Here is a 22,496-nt window from a genome sequence, read left to right as displayed (position 1 = left end):
TTGTTTGTGTTCTTTTTTTTTATGTAAGTAAGTCTCAAATATGTGCAGACTACCTCACAGGCAGCAACAAAGGCAGACCTTTGTACTCCGCACAGAGATGCTGGAAAACAAATCCATGCAATAGCTTCAAAGAAGCAGAATTACAGGAAATTCACTTGAATGAGGGGGAAAGGTATAATGCTTGGCAAGTTCTTGCACAGAGGCTCAGTTCCTCAAAAAATATCTCAAAATAAAAGCATGATGAATGACAGGCAGTGTGGAAAGGAATGAAAAAGTCCTCTGAACAATCGCCACTGCCGAGAGCTTTTAAAATAAAAGGAATCCCGCACTACCGTCACGACAGACTGGCATGCTGCCAAATCCACAAAGGACAAAGTCTTCGAGATGTTTCTCCCAACCTCCTCCTAGAGCAATAAAAATGAACCGCTATCTTCCTCACTCTCACCACCGATCCAACATCCCCGATCAAATGTCCATGGCCCACTGGATTGAGCATTTCTTCAGCAACCATGTGGGTGACCTCCTGGAATGTCGCACCGAGCAGCAACAACAAGTGGCAGCCTTACAAGGCCTCTATTAGATGGACATGACGGGATATGCTGTGATGATGTAGGAAAGGCAGATAGCTCTTCCCTGGAGAGATGAAGAGCGATGCATTCACATGAGGATGAAGGATTTTTCTGCCCACTGCTCAGTGAGGATAGCGATGAACACTGTAAATGAGAAGGCCTAGAAAGCAAGGTTCACCTAATTCTGGAAGAGCTGAGGAGATCAAGAGAACCGAATGTTGAACAGCAGGGACACTGGAAAGAGTGAAATCACCACTATATGTCAATGCTGAAAGACAGCAATCAGGGCTACTTAAGGTCACGTAGTCTGACATCAGTCCCAATCAAAGTAATGGAGAGGTTCACGTATAGTCCTACTGACAGGCCTTTAGACGTAGGAACAAGCAGCTAATGCCAAACTGGCTGCTGGGGCAGGGAGTCCGCTTTTGTTTCTTAATAGGTCCTGGCAATCAAATCTGAAGGCATTATTTCAAAGGGTGAAAAATTGAAAAACTAACTCAGTATAATTAATAGGCGGACTTCTAATGAAGAACAATTTATGCCAAGCGACTTCTTGAAAAAAAACACAACCAAGCAACAAAGCAACAACTCCCTACCACCTATCCATGGAGCATCCAGAGACTGTAGTATCAAAAGGCTAGCTGAAATAAAATGTTATCACTGATGAAATCACTGAATGAAATATGGCAAGAGAGGTCTGCTGAAGTCAGAACCACAGCCCTATTTCGACGGTTTCAACGTAGTCTCAGCGATTAAACAGCACATAAATATTGCCAGAGCTGTGTGCAGCAAACACAACATGTTGGTCATGTAGTCACCCAGATTTCTTGCTTTACCTAAGTCCATTAAAACAATTTGTACTGAAATACGAGTGCCACAGAAACAAAAAAATGAAGGCTGTCATACTGACAGAATACTGGAAAGTAGAAATTTGTGAGTTTTAGGTACTAAAAAATTCAAAATTCAGCCCCAAACTTTGTGGGTAACTATGGGCAAGCTATTAAGTAGCTTCTATACCTAACATACTTCAGGCCATAAAATAAGTTATCATCACTCCCTTTTCAACATGCCTTGAAGATACGATAAAAACTAGCATTTGGGCAAGCATTCAGATCATTGCCTCTTGCTTACCTATACCCCTGCCAGCAAGTTTGAAGCCAAAAGAGCTAACAGCCCAAATTGTGCTGGCAGATCAAGCCCCAGAAGCATGACAAATTTATGGCTATTATACATTTAATTAAAAAACCAGCCTGTGATGTAACTGAAAATAGCTGTCATCTGAGTTAAAAAATAAATAAATGAATTCAGTAGTTTTGCTCAGATCAAGCATTGTGAGTTAAATGGAAAGCGTGAATTTTGAAACATCTCTGTACGGGCAGCCCTATTTAGAACACTAGCTACTAAACGTGTCGCAGTTAGAAAACTGAAGGCTCACATACAGTGTAAAAAGTAACTTATGTCTGCAATATTCTTGATTTACAATATTCACAGTAGTGGAAAAAAAACAGGGACATAATTTTTGATGTTTTTATTTAGAACACAGACTGTGAAATATGGAAAAGCTAGTTAAGGCTCAACACTTATTGCTGCTGATGAAAAGAACGCTAAAGAGTCTATGTGAAGCACCACATTTACTGAGGCTGCAGACCAAAAGACAGCCTGGAGATTAAAATTTTATTCATGATTTTCAGACATCCTGAACAAGTTTTCTGCACTTGCTTTCCTCTTAAAAAGCAAGAGAATTGTACTTATTCTAAAGTAACTAAGGATGTGCAAATGAAAGGTACAACCATTCTGACTTCCCTATGACTCCTCAGCTAACACCAGCTACCTCACAGAACAACAAATAATCTCATTTAACTGGAATGTTTCATGTTTCTACTTTCTATGCTGTATTGGGTTTGTGTGGCAAGGTTTTGGTAGTGGGGGGCTGAAGGGGTAGCCTCTGTGAGAAGAATCCAGAAGCTGCCCCCTGTTAGATAAGGGCCAGTTTCAGCTGGCTCCAACGGGACCTGCCGCTGGCCAGAGCCAAACTAATAAGTGATGTTGTTTGTGCCTCTGTGAGAGCAGATTTAAGAAAGGGGAAAAAAAAAATACTACACAACAGCAGCTGGGAGAGAGAGGAGTGAGACCCAGCCCTGCAGCCTCCAAGGTGAGAGCAGAAGGAGGGCAGGAGGTGCTCCAGGCACGCAGCAGCAGTTCCCCTGCGGCCTGTGGAGAGGCCCCTGGTGGAGCAGGCTGTCCCCCTGCAGCCCATGGGTCCCACATGGAGCAGATCTCCACGCTGCAGCCCCCCCGTGGAGGAGCCCCCGCTGGAGCAGGTGGATGTGGCCTGGAGGAGGCTGCGGCCCATGGAGAGCCCCCGCAGGAGCAGGCCCCGGGCCAGAGCTGCAGCCTGTGGAGAGGAGCCCACGCAGGAGCAGGGGGTCTGGGGGGAGCTGCCGCCCGTGGGGGACCCGTGCTGGAGCAGTTTGCTCCTGGGGGATGGACCCCGTGGTATGGAGCCATGTTGGAGCAGTTCTTGAAGAGCTGCTGCTTGTGGGCAGCCCCCGCAGGATCAGTTCAGGAAGGACGGCATCCCGTGGGAGGGACCCCGCGGGGAGCCGGGGCAGAGAGTGACCGTGAAGGAGCGTCGGAGATGAAGTGTTGGGGACTGACCGCAGCCCCCACTCCCCGTTCCCCTGTGCAGCTCAGGGGCAGGAGATAGAAGAGGGTGGATGGGGGGAAGGTGTTTGTAGTTTGTTGTTGTTTCTCAGTGCTCTAGCTAGTTAGTGATAGGTAATATATTTCTCTAATCTCCCTATGCTGAGTCTGTTTTGCCCGTGATGATAATTGTTGAGCGATCTCCCCGTCCTTATCTCACCCCTTGAGCCTTTTCCATCATATCTTCTCCCCCTTTCCCTTTGAGGAGGGGGAGTGAGAGTGGCTGTGGTGGAGCTCGACTGCCTGCCTGAGTAAAGCCACCACATATTCTGTGATACGCAACATAATGTAGCTAGCTATCAAGAACCACTTTGTTCCATCAAATGCAAGATTCACGTTTAGACCATTACCAGATCTTTAGTAAAATCTTTTACCAACATACCATACTAATAAGAAATTTATCTTTTTCCTTTTGCAAGTTAGTTCACAAAGCTACATAGCTGGAGACTAGAGACTCCCAGAAACATGTTCCAGACTGCATACAGACAGGGAAACCAATATTAATGACCTGGGCTGGAGAAACCTCACTCAACTGATGTGGAAAATGTAAGTTGGCTTTTATATAAAGGGTGCTTATACTTTTGTATTCCCTAATCACACCTTTAAAACTTAGCTAGGTCCTTGAGTGTGAAACACCAGGCAAATTAAGTTGAAAGAAAACAATCTGAATTTCGTATTACTTTCCTTGGATAGGTGCAGGAGCCAGGGGACGGATGTGATAACAGACGAGTACTGCCAGGGAGGCAACAGGCTGGGCTGCACATGCAGTGGCAAACAGGGTGGGACAGTGGACAGGCACCAAGACCTCCTTGTTTTGTTCAGTCTGCAGAAGCAGGAGTGGAGTTCAAGGTACTGCCTCCCGGTTAAAATCTAGGCAGAATCTGCTGGGCAGCTGGACACTGTAAGAGCTTTAGCTAAGGGAGCCAGGGACTGACGCACTGAACGGCTTTCTTTCCAGCTGTATGGCAGATTAACAGCAGAAATTTTAAGTACTGCTTGGGGATTTAGTGCAACAGATGGCTTTTTACCCCATACTCAGTACTCGATACTCCCTCTCACATGCTTCTTTGCTTCTCTTGACCATAGCTGCAGAGGGAAACACTGTTTGGCTACTGGCTCCAGGTAAAAGTAGTCAGAGGCAGCAACTGGCTGGTTACCCATGAGGTCTGCCTTTCGGAAGGGCAGAGAGGACAAACACAGGTGCTGGGGAAAGTACAGGGAAAACTCATTGTGACATTAAAAATAAATAAAAAAAAGAGAAAACAACCAATAAAACAAATGATCTAATTCAAGGACCTAACCAAATTTTAAACATGCTAGGAACTATGACTGGTATAACCACGCTTTATTATTGACCAGTTCTCCGATGAATAATAAAAAGAAAACCTTAGAGAGCTGTGCCGTAGTGAATAAAAGCTGACTTACCTTTTACCCATAGGCTGAGTACTCATTCCTACCCTGGTCAGTGATGGCACTGATATCACCTACCAAGAGCATGGTGAAGCTCATCTTTGTAGAGCAGGGAATCAACAAGTGTAGACCAAGCTATAATGTGAAATTGCAAAAGGAAAGAGAAAAAGAGTATATAAAACTTAATTTAAAATCTTGCTGATGACGTTTACAGGGCAGTTGGCAGCTCGTTACTGAAACTGAGACATTTTAGAGAGGCCTCATTTGTAGTGGAGGGTTGTTACTGATTTCACACAGGCTATGTATGTGATTCAGTTCTGATTTTAAGGCCACAAGGAACCACTTGGATGTGGTCTGTAAAAAATGTGATCTGTAAAAAAAAACAAAAAACTCAAAAATGTCCAGTTTTTTTTTTTTTACAGTCTGGGAATCTATCAAGGTTCTAGTTATGCTATTCTCAGGCTAATTTCTTTGACTCTTTATAAAATATGCCTTACTTGTGATCTGAATTGTTAATACCTCAGCTTCCAATCAGAGTTTATTGTGCCAGTCCGCTCAGATTAGAGTTGTTTGCCAACAGTAATCCTTCACCAACACCTTTACTTCCAACTCACTGTCAAATCACTTGATAACCTTTCTGGTCTTAAACTAACAAAAGTAAACCTACTCACTCAATTTCCTACAGACACATGAACAAAAGTATTGTGACAATTGCCACTACAATCACTCGAAGCTAAAAGCTATTCACCAAGACACGGTTTTTCCTGCCACAAAACCCTACATCCTCAGAAAGTTTTCTTTCCACAACAGCCAAGCACTGCACACCAAAGCTACATAGCTGGGTTTGCAATTTTTGCTTTTTCTGGAGAGCATTGAGACTTAATTTTTCAGAAAGTATGCATGCATTATATGCTCGAAGGAGACAGTTTAGAAGTGACGTCTGGAAACTGGAGTATCAGCGTGCTAAGCACATGAGCTCAAACAAGAAATGCCTGAAAATAGGTAAGGCTTAAGCACGATAGACAGGTGACGATATGAAAAATAAAAGGCAAGAGGAGTACACAGATCTTTTCGTAATATTTCATTGTGCTCAGAGGACATTGGCCTGATCCAATGATCTGGATTTCCCTCACACTGGAATCATCACGTGTGTTGTCTCAGCTGAAAAAAAATGACATCAGATCAAAAGAACAGACAGATGAAAAAAAGCAGAAGTTAAGAGCGGAAAACCTGGGAGAGAATTCAAGGTCAGTGGCACGACAACATGTTCTGCGTTGCAGCCCAGAGCAGACGGTAGGATCTCCTTTCTCAGTGCAATTTTGCATTTGAGGAGCCTTTCAAAAATTGACCAACAGTAACTCCCAGACCCAAAGAACATTCTTCTTAAAAGGAAGCTGACGTCTTTAATTTCTGCAAAATTCTCAGGAACTTTCTTACAAGCAGCACAAACCCTAAAAACAGTGTTTGTAGTCGACTCTGTAACATGCATTAAACCTGACAACTGCTTTCTTATTGCTCAGTAATGCTACCTGTAACGTCTGTAATCCAGGAGAGAGAAGGCATCAATCACAGAGCCAATGTAAGAACACAAAACAGCCTATAGCTATATCAAACAATTGCTATAAAGCCACAAAATTGTTTTTTATTTCAAATAAAAAGCCACGTAACTAAGAGAGAAAAAAAATCAGTACACAAGACAAAGGGGAGGAGGGAAGGGGGAACAACGAAAAGCCCCAAAAGCACACCATACACCAGATTTGTGCCACGCCTGACCGTTCAAAATTGAAATTGCAAAGACTTTCAGATGCTTCCCCTTTTTGAATCCTGCGTGACAAGAGACAATGGATACTGTCTCCTTTCTCCTGCAAGCAGTGGGGGTACACTTATCTCAAGAATAACAACTCAAAAGAACAGAGATGTACTAGGAAATGTGCTCAGTCTAAGGTGTCACCAATTTTCCTGACATTCATTACAAAAGCAACAAACCTGCATAAAAATAACACGGTTGACACAAAAACACAGCAAGAAGAGATGCTACAGTGCTCTAAAGCTCTCTAGCTGACAGAAACTGGAGCTAGGATATTTTCTCCTCTGGCAGAGTTCATTCTCCCTTGGACTGATGTCCAAGGTTACAAATCAAGCCTGCCATTGGTGCAAACACGACAGCAGACTTGACGCAGGGTTACTTGGGTACTGCGTGACCCATCAAAGCCCTTCACCACATAGGCGTAACTACATCATTTCCAGTCCCAGCTTGCTTCACAGTCTGCTACAGTGTCTGTACTAACGGGGGGGTACCTGGAAGTGGCTCTGCACAAACCAGTTGTCATATTACATGTATTTTTCTCTTATAAATGACTCCCATGGCTCCAAGTAATGAAAAATTGACTGTAAATACAAAAAGATTCTGAAAACGCATAAACATTTATCAGAGATTAGCATTTCAAGTAATTAGAGGCAGAGCTGCTGCTTGTTATGTATGTGAAGTAATGCCATGTAGTCGAAATGGGATGAAGGCGCTCGTGAATTAATTTTATACTTATCGCAGCAAACGATCTTAGCATCAGATAGGCAGCGAATTTCATTAAGTATACTTTAACCATATTAGTAAGTGACTGTTTAAAAAAGTTGTAATGGCAATCTAGAGCTAAATTAAAAAAAATTGTCAGGGCTAACATGAGAGTCATATATATACACACACGAATCTACAACCCCATGGTGGACAATAAGCGGTCCACGAATCTCAGGAAATCTTCATTTTTCAGACGCACCAATACATGGTGAAACACCACCATTATTCTTCATTAGTTTAGCAGTGACATCTGCACTTAGACCATCTCAGCTAAGGATTTTTAAACAGTATAAAAAATGAGTTTCTCAATACGTGTTTAGAGTAAAACATTATTACAGCCATTTAAATGAGAAATAAAATCATTAACTTTTTCAGCAAGTAAGTTGCACTCTTTTAAAACATCAACTTACATAAAGCATCGAAAGGTTGATATTTTATGGTTTTTAGACAGCCTTCCCTCCCCTTCGATCATCAGGGGAACAGTCAAGCGGTTACTATACAATCCAACCACTGGACTATGTCTGAAAACAAACAAAAAAATCACATTGCTAAAAGCAAAAGGTTTCACTTACCTTTATCTCCATCTGAAATAAGATCTCGTTCTCCCTTTTGAACAACTGTCAAATTCCCCATGGCTTGGCTGAGTCTTAATACACATCCATGATGATCACTACTGTCTACGGGGTCTCTAAGCTACAACACAAGAATTCCATACACAGTACGTATTTTATTACTACAACAAAAAATTCTAACACACGTCACTTCAGCATGTGTAGGGAAAAGAAAAAGCATCACCAGCAGTCTTCCCAGGTATTTTTATTCTATACCCATTGCAGTGCCAAAAATACCTTAAAAAGGGTCTTCTGTAAAAAAGAGCTGTTTAAGAAAATGCATTGTTGTGGCAATTATCCCCTGGAATAAAAACCCAGACAATGCTCATCTTGCATATATGAAACAGCACGTAATGTTTAGTCCAGTAATAACGTGTTCATCTATATAAAGACTACAAGGCTAAACTTGCACATACTTTAATTGAAAAAAGGAAAATAGCTCACCATAGCTTCATATAGTCTACTAAACTCCATATAGTTTGGAGTAAGAATAGCTCGCTGGTAGCCTTGAATAATAGAAGGCTGCTGGGAAATAAGCCACAGTCCATCCTGCAAAAAACAGTAAGAAGAACACCTTCACAATAGATTCTTAAACGTCAAGCCACAGAATGAATCAAAAATATACTTACAGCATCAATAATAATAGGAATTCCTTTGAGTTTCGATTTTTCTATAATACCCTGCAAGAAAAAATGTAGATAACTTTAAGAAGCTTGCTAATTTAAAGCTTGTAACATCCAAAACAAATGCTGCATTTTCTTCCTGTCTAAAAGGTAGGTGCTGTACAGTAAATCTTGTCATATAAGTTGCTTTTTCAGAGTGAAATAAAAAATTCTGTTATGCTCTTCAAAGTAAGAGAAGACATTTTCGTATCAACTGGTGATTTACAGCTGCTTTGCTCTCTCCCAGTTTGAAGCAGTGACAACAGGGTTTCTACAACTGACACCCCGGTGTTGACAAGCAAACAAACAAAAAACAATCCAACTCACTCTCCCTGATCTAAAAGGCTATATGCTAACTGAAGTCATACACAGCAAACATATATTTCCAAATTAAAAGAAAAAGTCCAAATAAACAATGTCATGATAAAATTCTACCCATAACTATAGTACTAATCTTAGCTGTCTTTCTGATGATGCCCTCATTGCAGTACTCAAGTTCCTATACAACAAACACCCTGAGACAAACAGTACATAATACGTGTCATTCCACTCATGACCCCAGAGGATTTATGCCTTCAAAACAAAAGCAAAAAGGTCAAGAGAAAAGACTGTTTGCAAAACTGTTTCTCAGCAAGCAATATGTACCAGCAGACTGCCTGCCCTTGTTTTCTCTCCTAACAGAGCAGTGGCAACCAACAACTGATACTCAAGCTTTTTTAATGAGCAATGAGCGATAATCAAGCTTTTATAATGTTGGTCATTACTAACTTCTGTTGTTGAAGCTGGAGAGCTTATCTCTTTCTTATATAAGATAAGAGAGAGTGGTATCCACCCAGAAGTCTGATAGTTTTTGTACATTATTAGGCTTTTCAGATCAGCTACCATATGGCACCGAGCTCCACAGGTTATCAAGAAATTAGGTAAGGAGTAAGGAAGAAGCATTTAATTAACTTACAAGGTATTGAATGTACCTCTGTTCTTGTATTGTGGTCAAAAACACAGCCCACGTTGCTTCCTGTAAATTATTAACTATGGAATCTACACATCCTCACTCCTACATGACTTTTTTTTTCCAGTTTCAGTAGAAATGTTTCCCTTCTGTTTTTAAATGGATGACCAGAATCGAGCAGCATGCTTTAACCCAACATTACTTTTGTTTGCTTAGGCACTGTTTTCACGTCGTAAGTGTGAGACTGAAACACTACCCACCGCAACAAGCCTGAGGACATCTCTCAAAACACAGCTTCAGCTAAATTGGAAGCCACTACAGAATATAAACCTTTCCATTACATGCACACCCTTGCACAGGTCTCAGCTTGGGCTGTTTCACAGCCCACCATCCTTCTTGGGGTTCCAGGGAAATACCACAAGTCTTCATTTATATTCAGCTACTTAAATAATTTTGAAGCAATAACAAGTTTTACACAACTCATACCATTCAACTACTACTAAATTATTCAAATTTACAAATAAGTATATTTAACAGCTGTGCAAGGAAGGAATCTTAGAACATACCTAGAATTAGTTGTGGCATATTGAAAACTAGCTAGCCTTTCTTTCAAAGATTTTAAGAAATTCATGAGATGGAGTCATTTCTTTATTCGTTAATATTAATCAGCACAGATGTGCACAGCTCAGTTTTCCTTCACAGAAACTGTACCGCTTTGCCCCTACTGTGTTCATTAAGTTACATTTAATTTGACTCGCTTGGTTATAATAAAATACTGCTGTGGATATGGCACCCTGTTTTTTTTTCTGCATAAATGAATGTTATACATCTAAAAGTCCAATTACTTTTGAACTGTACTAGGCTATTCTGATTAGATATCAGACCGCATTGAACCCCAGAGGTTAGCAAGACACTATGTAAGAAAGCTTTCAGATCAGCCCCCAGAATTTTTGACAACACAAATACCATTCACTGCAACCTTATTTTATAACCAGTTTTAATTAGACAGAATATTTTTGCTCATTGGCAGCTTCCCCAAACCCTTCCAGTACACTTAAATGATTGCTGTCCCATTTCCAATTAATATGAATCCTCAGTTTATTCCACTATGTCGGTTTTAGTACGCCAATTTTCCATGACGGTTTGTTTTTTAAAACCAAAAAAGATTTCCCCTAATGAAGCCTGATGCAAGACACAGATCTCAGAAGTCAATATCCATCCAAACGACTCTCCTAACTTCATTATGATCAATCCAGTGAATTAATTTGGCCAAATGTTTTCTGTTTCTGAAACAGTTAAGGTCTGGCTGTTGCTGTTATCATCTGGCCCCTTTTCATGTTTTCTCACTACTGCCATTTTGCCTAGTGGTTAGAATTTCTCTACATATCTAACAATAGGCTAAATCAATGAATTCTGAAGATCCACTGTTTACCTAAAGATTGTATGCTTAATAATAATAATAAAAAAAAGTGGAAGCCACAAAGCACAGAAGTATACGTACAGGTAAATTGCTTCTGGAAGGTGAGGTCACTGGTACATTCTGGAGAAATAAGGCATTTCTTCCTAATAATGTTTTGAGCTCCCACTTCTCTAACATGCCCTCCACGATCTACGAGAGACATCTGACCTCTACTCAGATGTAGTTAAGAAAAATCTACCGGCCAAGCAACTTTTGTTGTGTACTGAGTCTCTGAGGTATCAATTTCTAATCTAACTTACTGAAGCGATCTTTGCTTTCTCTTTCTCTCCTTATAAAACAAATAATCAGGGGATACAAAGTTCTTTGCCTTGTTTAGAAAGCTCATTTTTTATTCCAAAAACACAAATCCAAAAGTAATTATTCTCCCTTCCTCCTGTTCCTTAAACCCAGACAGAAGCTGCTTGGAGACAGACAAGGAACCTCAGAGACAAAGCTCTGGGGAGAGGAGTAACGTGGTAACCGTAAAAACAGAGATAAGAAAGCCCCCATAAGACAACCACCTTTTGAAGGACACAGCATTCATTGGAGAACCTCTGCTTCCTGTGACTGGGGACAGGACTCACCTCACCTGCTGCCATTTAGGGGTGAAATGGCTCACCGTGAGAGTGCCATCGGCTTAGACACTGCATTCAGGGCGGGATGCATCGCCGGCAAACATACCTGTCCCTCCTCAGTTACCACAGAGAGGGGAGAGAAAACAATGCTCTGTTTCTAGACATCAAGAATTAGGTGAGACAAACCCTGCTTTTAAACACTCTATTACTGCAAATACCGCATACAATAATTATTTGAGTAAGAGGGGTATAGAGCAGTGACGGTTACATCCTCCTCTATGCGGGGTATTTTATTTATGGAAGCACCATGAATTTTCAGCCAAATCTGCCTCTTCATATTTGGCACGGACTTTCCCGTGTTAATACTTGCGGCATACAGAAAAATCTTCTCTGCTAATTGTATAATTAATACAGCTCAGACTAACTACTTTCGCACCAAAATGTGTTTAATGGTTTCTAATGGGACTCTTTGTATGAGCAGGAGCCATCTGTTCACTTTTATCCCATGTAACAATTACTTGTATGCAAAAGGATATAGAAGAGAACATTGCTAATTAAAACTACTACGAAATGTCACCAAGAATGCACCTGATATCAAGTTAGGGCAGGTTTCCAAACGCCAGTCACATAATTAAACAGCATCGCATACAGGTATCAATGACAAAACCAAGACATTGCCCCTTCCCCTCAAATGGCGTTTTGAGCATTAAGATTTTGGAGATTCTAGCTCCAAGATATTCCAATGGACTACATTTCCTTACACAGAACCTACTATGCTGCAAAACCAGTGGTTCAGCTTGGTGCAGAAGAGGGCAGGAGCACGCCCTTCACTTGGGGTCTCATAAGCGCTCAGGGACACCCAAAATGAAGGACTGGCCTGACAGGGCAACCTTGGCACTGGTCACGAAGCAGAGAGGACAACAAGGAGAAGCAAAAGCGATGTGCTGCCGTCGTCCAGCTTCACAGCCTACGGCCAACTGGGTTAGCCAAGATATCAGAGACTGAAACCCAGACCCCTCCTCTGTGATATTCAGTGAGGCCCGAATTTCAATCTTCACCTTTCATATAGAGAGCCCTAACACTTTGGGGATTTTGGACAGCCTTTTGTCAGAGATACTGAGCTTTGTAGTCCTGCTGCGCACGGAGAAGGCACCAGGCAGCACAGTCCAGGTGAGCCTCCACAGCTTCTTGCAGAACTCTGCAGTCTGGACACCTCCCTGCAAGCCCACAAACCAGCAATAGCATACATACACGTCCTATTTACTCTGCCTGATTAAAACAGTGTACAACCCGGCCCTCCACGGCTCCTTGGAAAAGACAATTATGCATTGTTTTGCCTACACCTGACTTAAATGTGTTTTCCAGCTTTTTTAATTAGATGTGGATTGGCAGCAGAATGCCTGCAATGATTTTCGACATACTGTCAGCCGTATCGCTACTTGTGGTTTTCCTGATGAACTGGTTTAGCCGCACAATAACCTTGGCATTCGGTATTTGCAAAGGGAAGAATCAGGAAATTGGAGCCAATGGTTTTAACAGAAGATTGAATTTTAATGAAATAAACAGAAAACCACAAAAGCAGCATATGACTCAACATCTACCCCACAACAACAATTAATTTTCACTAAGGATACATCACAGTCATCTTTCTGCCTTGCACAGGAGAGATATTGTGGGCAAGGTTTCCTTTACTGACACCAGCAACGAACGCTGCATTTCCTAGGTCCCTGCAAAAGAGTCACGTCTTGGCTCACTCTTGGCTAAATTCCTTACCCACGTGTTCAAAAAGAAGTTCAAGACTCAGCATGCTGGATAGCACTGACCACGACGACATCCAAACGCTTCAGTAAGCAGCATAATCTTGCTCTCAGCCCACCAAAACATATGCTAGTGCAATCTGCAAATGCCAAGTATGTTGTGAAATTTTTTGCTAGATGCTCCAAAGTAAAGACAAAACGTCTTAGGAGCGCTGTTAAGCAGGTGAGATCCTCTAAACAACTGCTTGCATGCCTACAACTTGTCAATAACCAGATTTCTAAGAGAGATGAGACTGGAGGCCCATTCTTTAAAAGCTCAAATACCACTTCTGAAGTACTGGCTAAAAACCAGGCGACTGGTTTTGCAGTACGTGCTACTGACCTGACTACACTGGACTGTCCAACTAAGCTGGAGTAGCCAGACTCGAGGCAGCAACAATTCCTAGCTTCTGGAGCGGCAGAGACATGCAAAAGGGCAGAACCTGGCACTGGTTATGTCTTGTACAACCATAAATGATCAAAAAGGAATAGCAGCTCCCTTTACAAATAAAACACCACTGGAAGTTGCTACTGCCTTCCAAGCCTTGGAAACTGCTGTTGAAATGCCTTCTCTATTTCCTTGTATTTTCCACGTGGACCCTACCTACTCTCATCCAGCAAGCCCAAATCCATAGTTTTGCCCGGGAGAAAGAGACACAAAGGAAGAAATAGACAGAAATTTCCCTGTAAATACTGCAGCTGGAAATGTTTCTGCAGCCCCCACCTCTCACCAAGGTGCCCGGGAGTTAAAAACAAGTCCCACCCCAGCACACTGCACGCCAACTCCTACAGAGAGGCACTAAAAACCTGAGGAAACATTTCTGTGTTCCTTGCTTCAAACCTGGAATAATGCAGAGTTAGCATGGCCTCGGCTGCACAGAGGTCAGGATGCAGCTCTGTGGCAGAGAGGCTTGGAAAATGGGCTTGGCAAGCACGAGTGTGTAATCTTGCACAGCTAGAGGCAGACACATATTCCAAGTCCAAGCTGTGCTCAAGGCTACAGCCACGGTTGCTGGGGGGGAGGTGGGAAAGAAGCTTCCCTAAAGAGAGGGGATTTGATACAGAAGGTTTTGAAAATCGTTAAAACTGGAGTTCCTCTGCTTGAGGCTCTTTGCATTGTCACCTTTGTGTCATCCACAAAGTGATGCAAGAATTCATCCTCCTTTCAAAATTCAGCATCGTCAATCAGAATCTCACTTTGTAGCCAACATCTATATAAACTACCTTTAGCTAGCTTAATTGCTTCAGTTTTACTTTATAGATTTCTGTATGCGTAACTATCACTAGCTCATTAATCATTTTAAGCTCTCAAAGCTTACGTACAAAATGATTAACTACTAACCACAACTCAGGCCACCTGAATGAATCATATAACAGAGACAAATATCCCTTCTTTGACACAAATAGCATCTTTATCTCATGGTTTCTGCTAAATTCAATTTAACTGGGTCTTTCGTCTTTTACCTGTATTATCATATGCTAGGCCCTCTTTTCCAAAATCAATTTTCAGGTGCACAGGAAAGTATTTCTTTTAAGCCAGGCAGACGGTGAAAACAACTCTAAAGAGTACCCCAGTACCTCATCAGGTGCTTTGGGAAATGTTAAAAGCTGCTGTTGCAACTAACAAAGCTGAAAATCCTGTAAGATGTTGGCTAATCAAAACTGTTCTGTTCCACATTAAAAAAAAAAAAGATAAGAGTGATCCACTTCTGGATTCTCTGTTTGAATTCAAAGCAGATCAGTTGCTGACTTGGAAGAAAACTGCAGCTTAATGTCTGCCTCAATCATATGTCAAATTTTAAAAGAAGTGACATAATCGAACATCATGTCTGAACACAAGAAGAAACACAAGAAAACAAAGCAAAAGCCTCTGAAGTGCTATCCCAGCTATGCAGAACCCGCCCTTGCGAATTCATGCACAACTAGATACCACTTGGGAAGCTGCATTTATGTATTCCTGTCCCTAAACCCATCCAAATCCAGTTTAAGCAATAATCCTGCTTACTTCAATCCAAAGTAAGAATGGTAAATCAGAATAAATAAATGCACTGAGTTTTCACGTGCTGTCTCATCCACTGAACATTTACACTCCCACAGCAAACTCTTTAAGGTTTCCAATTTATGGTTGGTTATGTTAATGTTAAATTTGGCTTGGGATATTCATGGTGAGCTGTTGGCATTTTGTCTTAAAAAGAAACAAATAAACTTAAGTTGAACTGCAGAATTTATCACTGCCAATTTCTTTTTAGCCTTCTTAGCTGAATCCTGTTCAGAAAGTTGAAAAGGTTTAAGTACCAGCATTTTGCTTACAAATGCTTTTAGGAATCAAAATCAAGTTAAACAACAATATAAGCCTGCACACAGAAAGCAAATAAACATCCCACTTCACCGTGAATGACTTTCATCAAGACCCATTACATATATTAGAAAATAAATTCTGCTTGCAAGCTGCATAAACCTGTATTTAAGGTCCTGTTAGCATATTTTCAAACACTGTTCTTCTAATCAAGACATTTGTGAGGAAGCCACAGAATACTAATAGTTCTGAGCATAAGCAGCAGTACTGCTCAGCGTAACCAACAGCGTTTTTCTGCTTAGAGCTGGCCTTCCCAAGCTTTATCTGCACCAAAACCAACCGCATCATATCCCAGGAGCTGCCTCACCTTAGGTGAAGATCTCCATGAATTCTGACTCTCACCAGGCTGTCTGAAAGCAAAGACTCTTGGCTAGTTAGAGAGTATTTTCTCACCGGATACTACGTGGAGGATATGCATCCGTCTTAGGGGTTGGGCGGGGGCTGAGAAAAATACATGATTTACAGATACATTTTCACAATGGGTGCACACACACGCCCTCTGTTTTTTGTCTCTGCAGTATCACAGGCATAAGACTCCATCCACCTCGTCTCCTCCTAGCTGAGGGCAGGAGAAAGAAAGCTGCACGTCCTCGGTGCTACTCAAGTTCCCTACGAACTGCTGAATCCCCACAGCAGGAATCTCCAGAGGATTTTGCAGATGACATAAACAGGGCGGGAAGCACGTGCTCATGTTACATGTAGCGAAAAACTAAGTTCCTGGTAAATAATTTTTCTGCTAATTTGAGTCCACACGAGCGGTGTTCCCAAAGAGTAACGCATCCTGTTGTTCACACTCATACACAGAGGTAGGTATCACAGACGACACTGATCTGACAACCGCAGCATTAGCCTGGGGTGCTTCTCAGATGCCTTTTAATAAATACAAACAGAACCCAGTGTGTTTAGGTATCTGCTCAAATATCAAGAGGAAATTGCTTCTCAAAGCCCATGGAGGCAGATTTAGCTTTACCAGACTGCTCTGACGACAGAAGGTGGCTCCATACTCTGTAGTCCTTTTGAGCTTGTAAAAACCAGTGCAGATATAGCATACTGAAGCATCTGGTCCCTTTCTTACCATCTATTATGGCTGTGAAGTGGTGAGTAAATCCTGAAGGCATGAGGCCCGAAGGGGGGAAATTAATCCACATCAACAAAAAACAAAGGCAGAAAGGCCAATACCTCGTTTGAGGTGGGACTGAGAATCCACCTAAAAGGGAAAGCTTCCAATGGACTCTCTGGGTACACTCCATGGAGGGGACCCATGACAATGACCCAAACCTCTCTCAATCCTTGCTAGAAGTAATTAAAGGCAAGACATTTCCATGCAACCTTAACTAGCTACTGATTCAAGAGGGGTGGAAGAGGAGCTTTCTGAAATTTATATCCTAGCAGATAGCAGAGATCTTCAAGGAGAAAATAATATCTGAATGACTGTCCCAGGAGCCTCAGGAGCTCAAGCCCTCATCTTGGGGTAAGGGGGCTGGGGGGAGAGGAACAGAAGTATTATCTACCAACAGCAATGGGCAGAAACGGCAGCTGGGCAGGGCCTCAGTCAAAAGAAGAACCCAGGCTGGTATTCAGAACATTTTCTTGGAGCTAAAACGAAGACTGAGAATTGAGTAAGAGGAACAAGCGTGCATTTTGAGAACCCAGTTGATCTTGCTATTAATCATTACCTCTCCTGCAGGAGGAAAGCAAGCACGCTCTGCTGAAAACAGCCATCTACCTTTGCTGCTGCAAGACAAAACACAGGAAGACCGGAGTGGCCGAATGCAGGATTCACTGCTACCAGTTCAGGGAAAGAGGCAATGAACCCAGTGACAACGAAAGATGATTTCAACGTCAAAGTCACGCTTCGATTAAGGATAAGGCTCTTCACAAGGCTGAATGCTTTTCTTTGCTCTGCATTCATGCCAGGAGGAGAAGGGGAAAGGAGATGACAAGAGGTTGGAAACTGATATAGGAACAGCTAAGCCCATAACTTCCTGATTGCCAGGCAGCAGGCAGAATACAGGAACAACCTGAAGCATTAGGGAGTATCATCTACCCTCCCAAAGGGCTCTGCAAGGAATATAGGACTCCTTTCCCAATTCTTCTGAGGAACTGCACTCATCATCCTGGAAGACAGGAACTTGGTTGATGGTACAGGTGAGAATTCCCTTCGTTCCAAACTAGAGGCTACAAAAAAATCACATCAGAGTAAGACCAGAAGTGCAATCATCATCCCTGAAACGGCTGAAGAAAGCGCTCTGTGGTGGGGACATACAATACGGGCACAACACCTCTTCTGTGTGAAATAAAAGGTGAACAGACAATAGCTTTGGAAATATGCTGCCTCTAAGCAGTGACTGAGGACAATCCCAGGAACCTTGGCCTTGTCTGCACATGACAGCTGAACTCTGTCTCAACAGAGTCTAAACCACCACCAGCTTGCATACCAGCTGAGGTGAACACAAAGAAGCAGTGGTAGTGTCGCCATTGGCCAGGATCAACCACGGACAATGAAAAACAGATGGCCTGGGATTGCCTACATGGAAGCTGGCTGTGGTAGCCAAGCTCCACACAAAATGTGGAAACAGCACTACTGAAGACTGAAGCAGAATGGGGAGCAGAGAAGATTCAACCTGGATGCTCCAAAGCTGAGGTGTGGAGCAGAAATGATTTTTTGTTCCTTTCTCTTTCTGGAGAATAGCCTGGAATGCTTATTTGCTCCAGAGATGGAAGGTCTAATCATGCCAAGTCTAGAGCTGCCACACCTGCATGGGATCCAAACAACAAAAAAGGACCCAACAAAAGCTTTTTTTAGCAGATTTTTCTGAACCTGCAGCTCCTGGTCCTGCAAACCTGTAACTAGGAAGCTCTGACAGAACATCAGATCTCACCCAGGCAACTGAGGAACAGTGTGTGAGGGTTTTAGCACAGGCTCATACAAGAGAGGGGGGGATAAAACTTGTTGAGTTAGCTTCTTTTAACAGGACTTGTGGATGGAATTACAGCCGAAACCAGACAATCACAGGAAGCCTACAAGTACGTATTCAGAGCACCACTACACTCAAGAAAAAAGTAGGAGGAAACCAATCACAAGGCGCTTCTTTTCCATCAGACTGTTGAAAAGGCCTGAAATGCCACACTGCAGGCACACACTGCAGGCACTAAGCATGAAGGAGGCAGACAACATCATAGGGTCACCAAGAGAACAAAGGGTCCTGAATGAGAAGATGCACCACCTGGTCAGCAAGCACTAGGGCTATTCCATGACAAAAATCACTGTCCTCCGGCCATATACCAGAAACTGCAGGTCGCTGCCTTAGTGCCTTGATTTCTCAATGCTCGGAAGAGAAAAGCAGCCCAAACACATGACTGTTTGGACAAGCACACTCGTTGGCAACGTGCTGGCACAGTTCCGACAAGACCCAAACAAGAACAGCATCAGAGAGGTGACAGACGACTAGGCCTCATCACTTTAACGGGGCAGAATGAGGAAGAGGAGAAGCCTCCTCCCGTTGTCACCGCCACTCTGATACAAACCCCTGAAACAAAAGCAGACACTAATCTGCATCTCAGCCCTGTATTCAAATGACAGCACGCTGAGGTTAGCTTAAAGAGAAGAGAGAAAATTATATACCCAGTCAGCCCCTTAGAAGAGTTTAAAATAGCAACGCTATCATCACTTGCTTGTTTTTTGGAAGGTGAAGAGTGATACAAAGCTTAAAATTCACTGTTGAAGCAAGAGGGAGGCTCAGCCTTTCCTCAGCACAGAGAAACACCAGCCCTCCTCAAGCAGGTAACCAGAGTTCACTTGTCCCCAATTACATGCACTTCTTAAAGCTTTTGGATGAATGAAGAATTTAGAAGATTATGGTTGCTGGATTAAAAAAAAGAAACACAACACAACTGAATAACTAATGAACACTTACATAATTATAGCAAAGACAAAGAACTTGAGCTTTAATGTGGCTTGAAATTAACAAGGTCAGATCTACAGCTCGCATAAACACGGCCCTAGCATGGAAGAACTTCCAAACAGCTTGTCTTCATTGGCTGAGTTTATTTCTTTAACTTCAAGAAAGCTCAAACAGGACACCCAGGCTGAAGTAAAAGTATGATTGTAATTCACTAAGAAAGCAAAAATTATTTTTAGCAATGAAGAAAAAAAAAATAAAGGAATCTTCCACGTAATATCTTACAGATAAGAACATGACAGATATTTAGAAAGCCCAGATGGACTGAAGAAGCTTATGTTAGATCTTTTAGATATTCTAAACAAAGCCTTATTTTCTTTTCTTTAATTTCCTCTAGGAAAAAAAAAAGTAAAAATAAAACAAAAAGGAAAAATCATTGCTCAAATCTTTTTTTTTTCCTGCAAAAAGAATTCTAAAGAAAGATTTCAAAAAACATCTTTGTTGAAAGTTTACATTCAGCATCAAATTTGATTTCTTCATCAGCTGTAATAATTTTCTTTATTGCCACTCTCCAAAGTCATGTTTTTGGTGTTGTTTTTTTTTTGTTTTTTTTTTTAGTTTTGCACCTCTATATCATAAAACAAACATTTTTTGAAAGCAGAAGGAGAATTAAAGTAGTGAAGAACTACAACAGCAACTTTCTCTAACAAAAGCCTAGCAAAAATGCCCTCCATCAATCCCAAGGTATTCTGAATGTCTTGGATCGTGTGGTCTCCAGTCTCTTGCCTTCTCTGATTTGTAATTTCACTGTGCAACTGTCAACATTTCCGTAATTTCTATTAATTGCACTTGTTAATACCACTGATTAATTCAGTAATAGTCCTCAGAATTCTTTTTTACAGTAATGTCACTCTAATTTTGTACAAAGTGAAATACGTACTTTGAACATGCAGAGATCTATTGGCAGTAATACAAGACATCGTCTGGATGACTGTGTAAGTGCCTATTAGTTAGAGCACAGAGCTATCTAAGCTCCTGTTTTCAGCTTTCCACTAAGACTTGACAGAAAATAGGATTACTTCTTTATCCAGAGTAGAAATCTGCAACATTTTATAATTAAGACTATTATTTCTTATTGCAAGGGGACACAGTCCCTGTTCTTTGGTTCCTCTCCTTTCACAAGCTGCCAAACACAGCTCCTAAAATTAGAACTGAAATTCATATTTAGGTTCTTACAGTACAGGTGCTCGGCACCTAAGAAAACACAGAGCCCTTCAGAGGTGCCAACATCTATTTCTTAATTAGCAACTTTCACAATCAAAACAGAAGCAAATCAAAACAACTATGTGGGTGCCTGAACGTAAAGTATCACTCTTCATTTTAATAATGAAGACCATAATTAACATCTGCAATTTTCTGTCAACAATATCCAATTAAACTCTTCCCTTTAAATTATAATTGCTACAATAAATACTAACCACTCATAAAAAATAAATATATAGCCTTCTTAAAGAAGTAAGTAAGAACGAACTACAGAAAGTATTTTATCACAGAGCCCCCCCCTTTCAATCATGGAAATATATTGCAACAATTTTACTTAATTTGTTAGTTGTTAACCAGAAACATCAGTGTAATCACATAGATATGGAATTGGTTAATAAAGTTCAGCATGAAGACATAGAATAAAATAGCAGGAAACATATTACCTTTGCGTTCTCAAGTAGAACTTCATCTCTACCTAAGCCAGGTCCTATGACAACTGAGTGCAGTCGTGGTAACCACTTCTCCACCTCATAGACAGCATTCGGACTATCACTAAACAAAATCAGGGGAAAACAAAAAAAGGCATGTTCAAAAAGGGTTCATTTTAGTATTCTCAAAATCTGAGTTCCAGGTGCAAGACAGAAAGAGCTCTCTCATATCCTGAGTGTCAGGCAATTTTATCCTTCAAATTACCAAACATTTGTAGCCCAGGAAATATGGCATGGTTGTCCAAATAGCTAAAATGAAACATTTCTCTCAATTCATTCCTTAAGGGATACCACATAAAAATGAGGAAATAATTACAAGTATCCCCTAAAGCTATTACAAAATATTAAAAGAAAAAAAAATAGAAGAAAAGGGCAGGGAATCAACAGTTGTTACAGTCTGTCACAGTTCCCTATTTAATGTTTCCCTGTAGAGATTACACCTTGGAGAGAGATCCACCATCTCACAAGTGTATACTGCAGCTTGCTGGAAATTATGCAATTTATTATTCTGTATGGCAAAATGATAAATCTACTCGTGTGCTTTTTTTGTCTGTTGTTTCATAAGCATCTGTTCCAACTGAATTGCAGCCAAACTGTCCCCTTTCCCCAAAAGGCAAGAGACGCAGGAAGCTGTTCACTACGGGTATCATGGGGTTGTAATGTTTAAGATCTCTGTAGTGTTTAGGTTTTGCCTGTGTTGGAAAAACGACACGAATACCCACTGCCAAACGCAACCGCTGCAAGCCAGCATTCAGCAGCTCACCAGAAACGTTTATTTTGTTTGGATCGGTTTTGTTGTGTAAATAGGTCAGAACATTTTGAAAGCACAGCTGGACAATGTCAGTAAATCCTTACTGTCAATACGGAGGGGAAGTTTAGCCTCCCTCCCCACCTCCGGCACAAGTGGCTGATAACAGATGAACATTTTAACCCAAGCACGGGGGGCAAAAGCTCCCTGCACGCCAAGCAAGGAGGTGCTACACAACAGCACTACTCAGGATATTTTCAGCCTGCGATACTTCGACAGAGCTCTGTTATTGCGGATAAAAGCCCCTGCATGTTTTTCATAACCGACAGCTGTACCGCTGGGACACACCACTCGGGAACAAGTGTTTAGCCCGGGTCTGGCAGAATCAGCAAATTCCACAGCGATTTCTGCAAGTGCCAGGCAGGAGCCAGAA

General features: G+C 41.7%; 1 protein-coding gene across 6 annotated transcripts in view; it reads right to left on the bottom strand.

The window, feature by feature from the left end:
* The window catches only part of NAXD (NAD(P)HX dehydratase), a 49,326-nt gene that overhangs the window by 5,283 nt on the left and 21,547 nt on the right, over positions 1–22,496 (bottom strand). For all 6 annotated transcript variants that reach the window (XM_040537035.1, XM_040537020.1, XM_040537007.1 and 3 more), the window contains 4 exons: positions 21,271–21,379; positions 8,495–8,545; positions 8,310–8,414; positions 7,827–7,947 (listed from right to left, as the gene is read on the bottom strand). In XM_040537035.1, the coding sequence (XP_040392969.1) occupies positions 7,827–7,947; positions 8,310–8,414; positions 8,495–8,545; positions 21,271–21,379 (386 nt within the window). The remainder of the gene's footprint in view (positions 1–7,826; positions 7,948–8,309; positions 8,415–8,494; positions 8,546–21,270; positions 21,380–22,496) is intronic.

The sequence above is a fragment of the Cygnus olor genome, chromosome 1, assembly GCF_009769625.2.
Source record: "Cygnus olor isolate bCygOlo1 chromosome 1, bCygOlo1.pri.v2, whole genome shotgun sequence".
Classification (NCBI taxonomy): Eukaryota; Metazoa; Chordata; class Aves; order Anseriformes; family Anatidae; genus Cygnus; species Cygnus olor.
The sequence above is the reverse complement of the archived record's forward strand: the minus strand, read 5'-3'. Positions and strand labels throughout refer to the sequence as shown.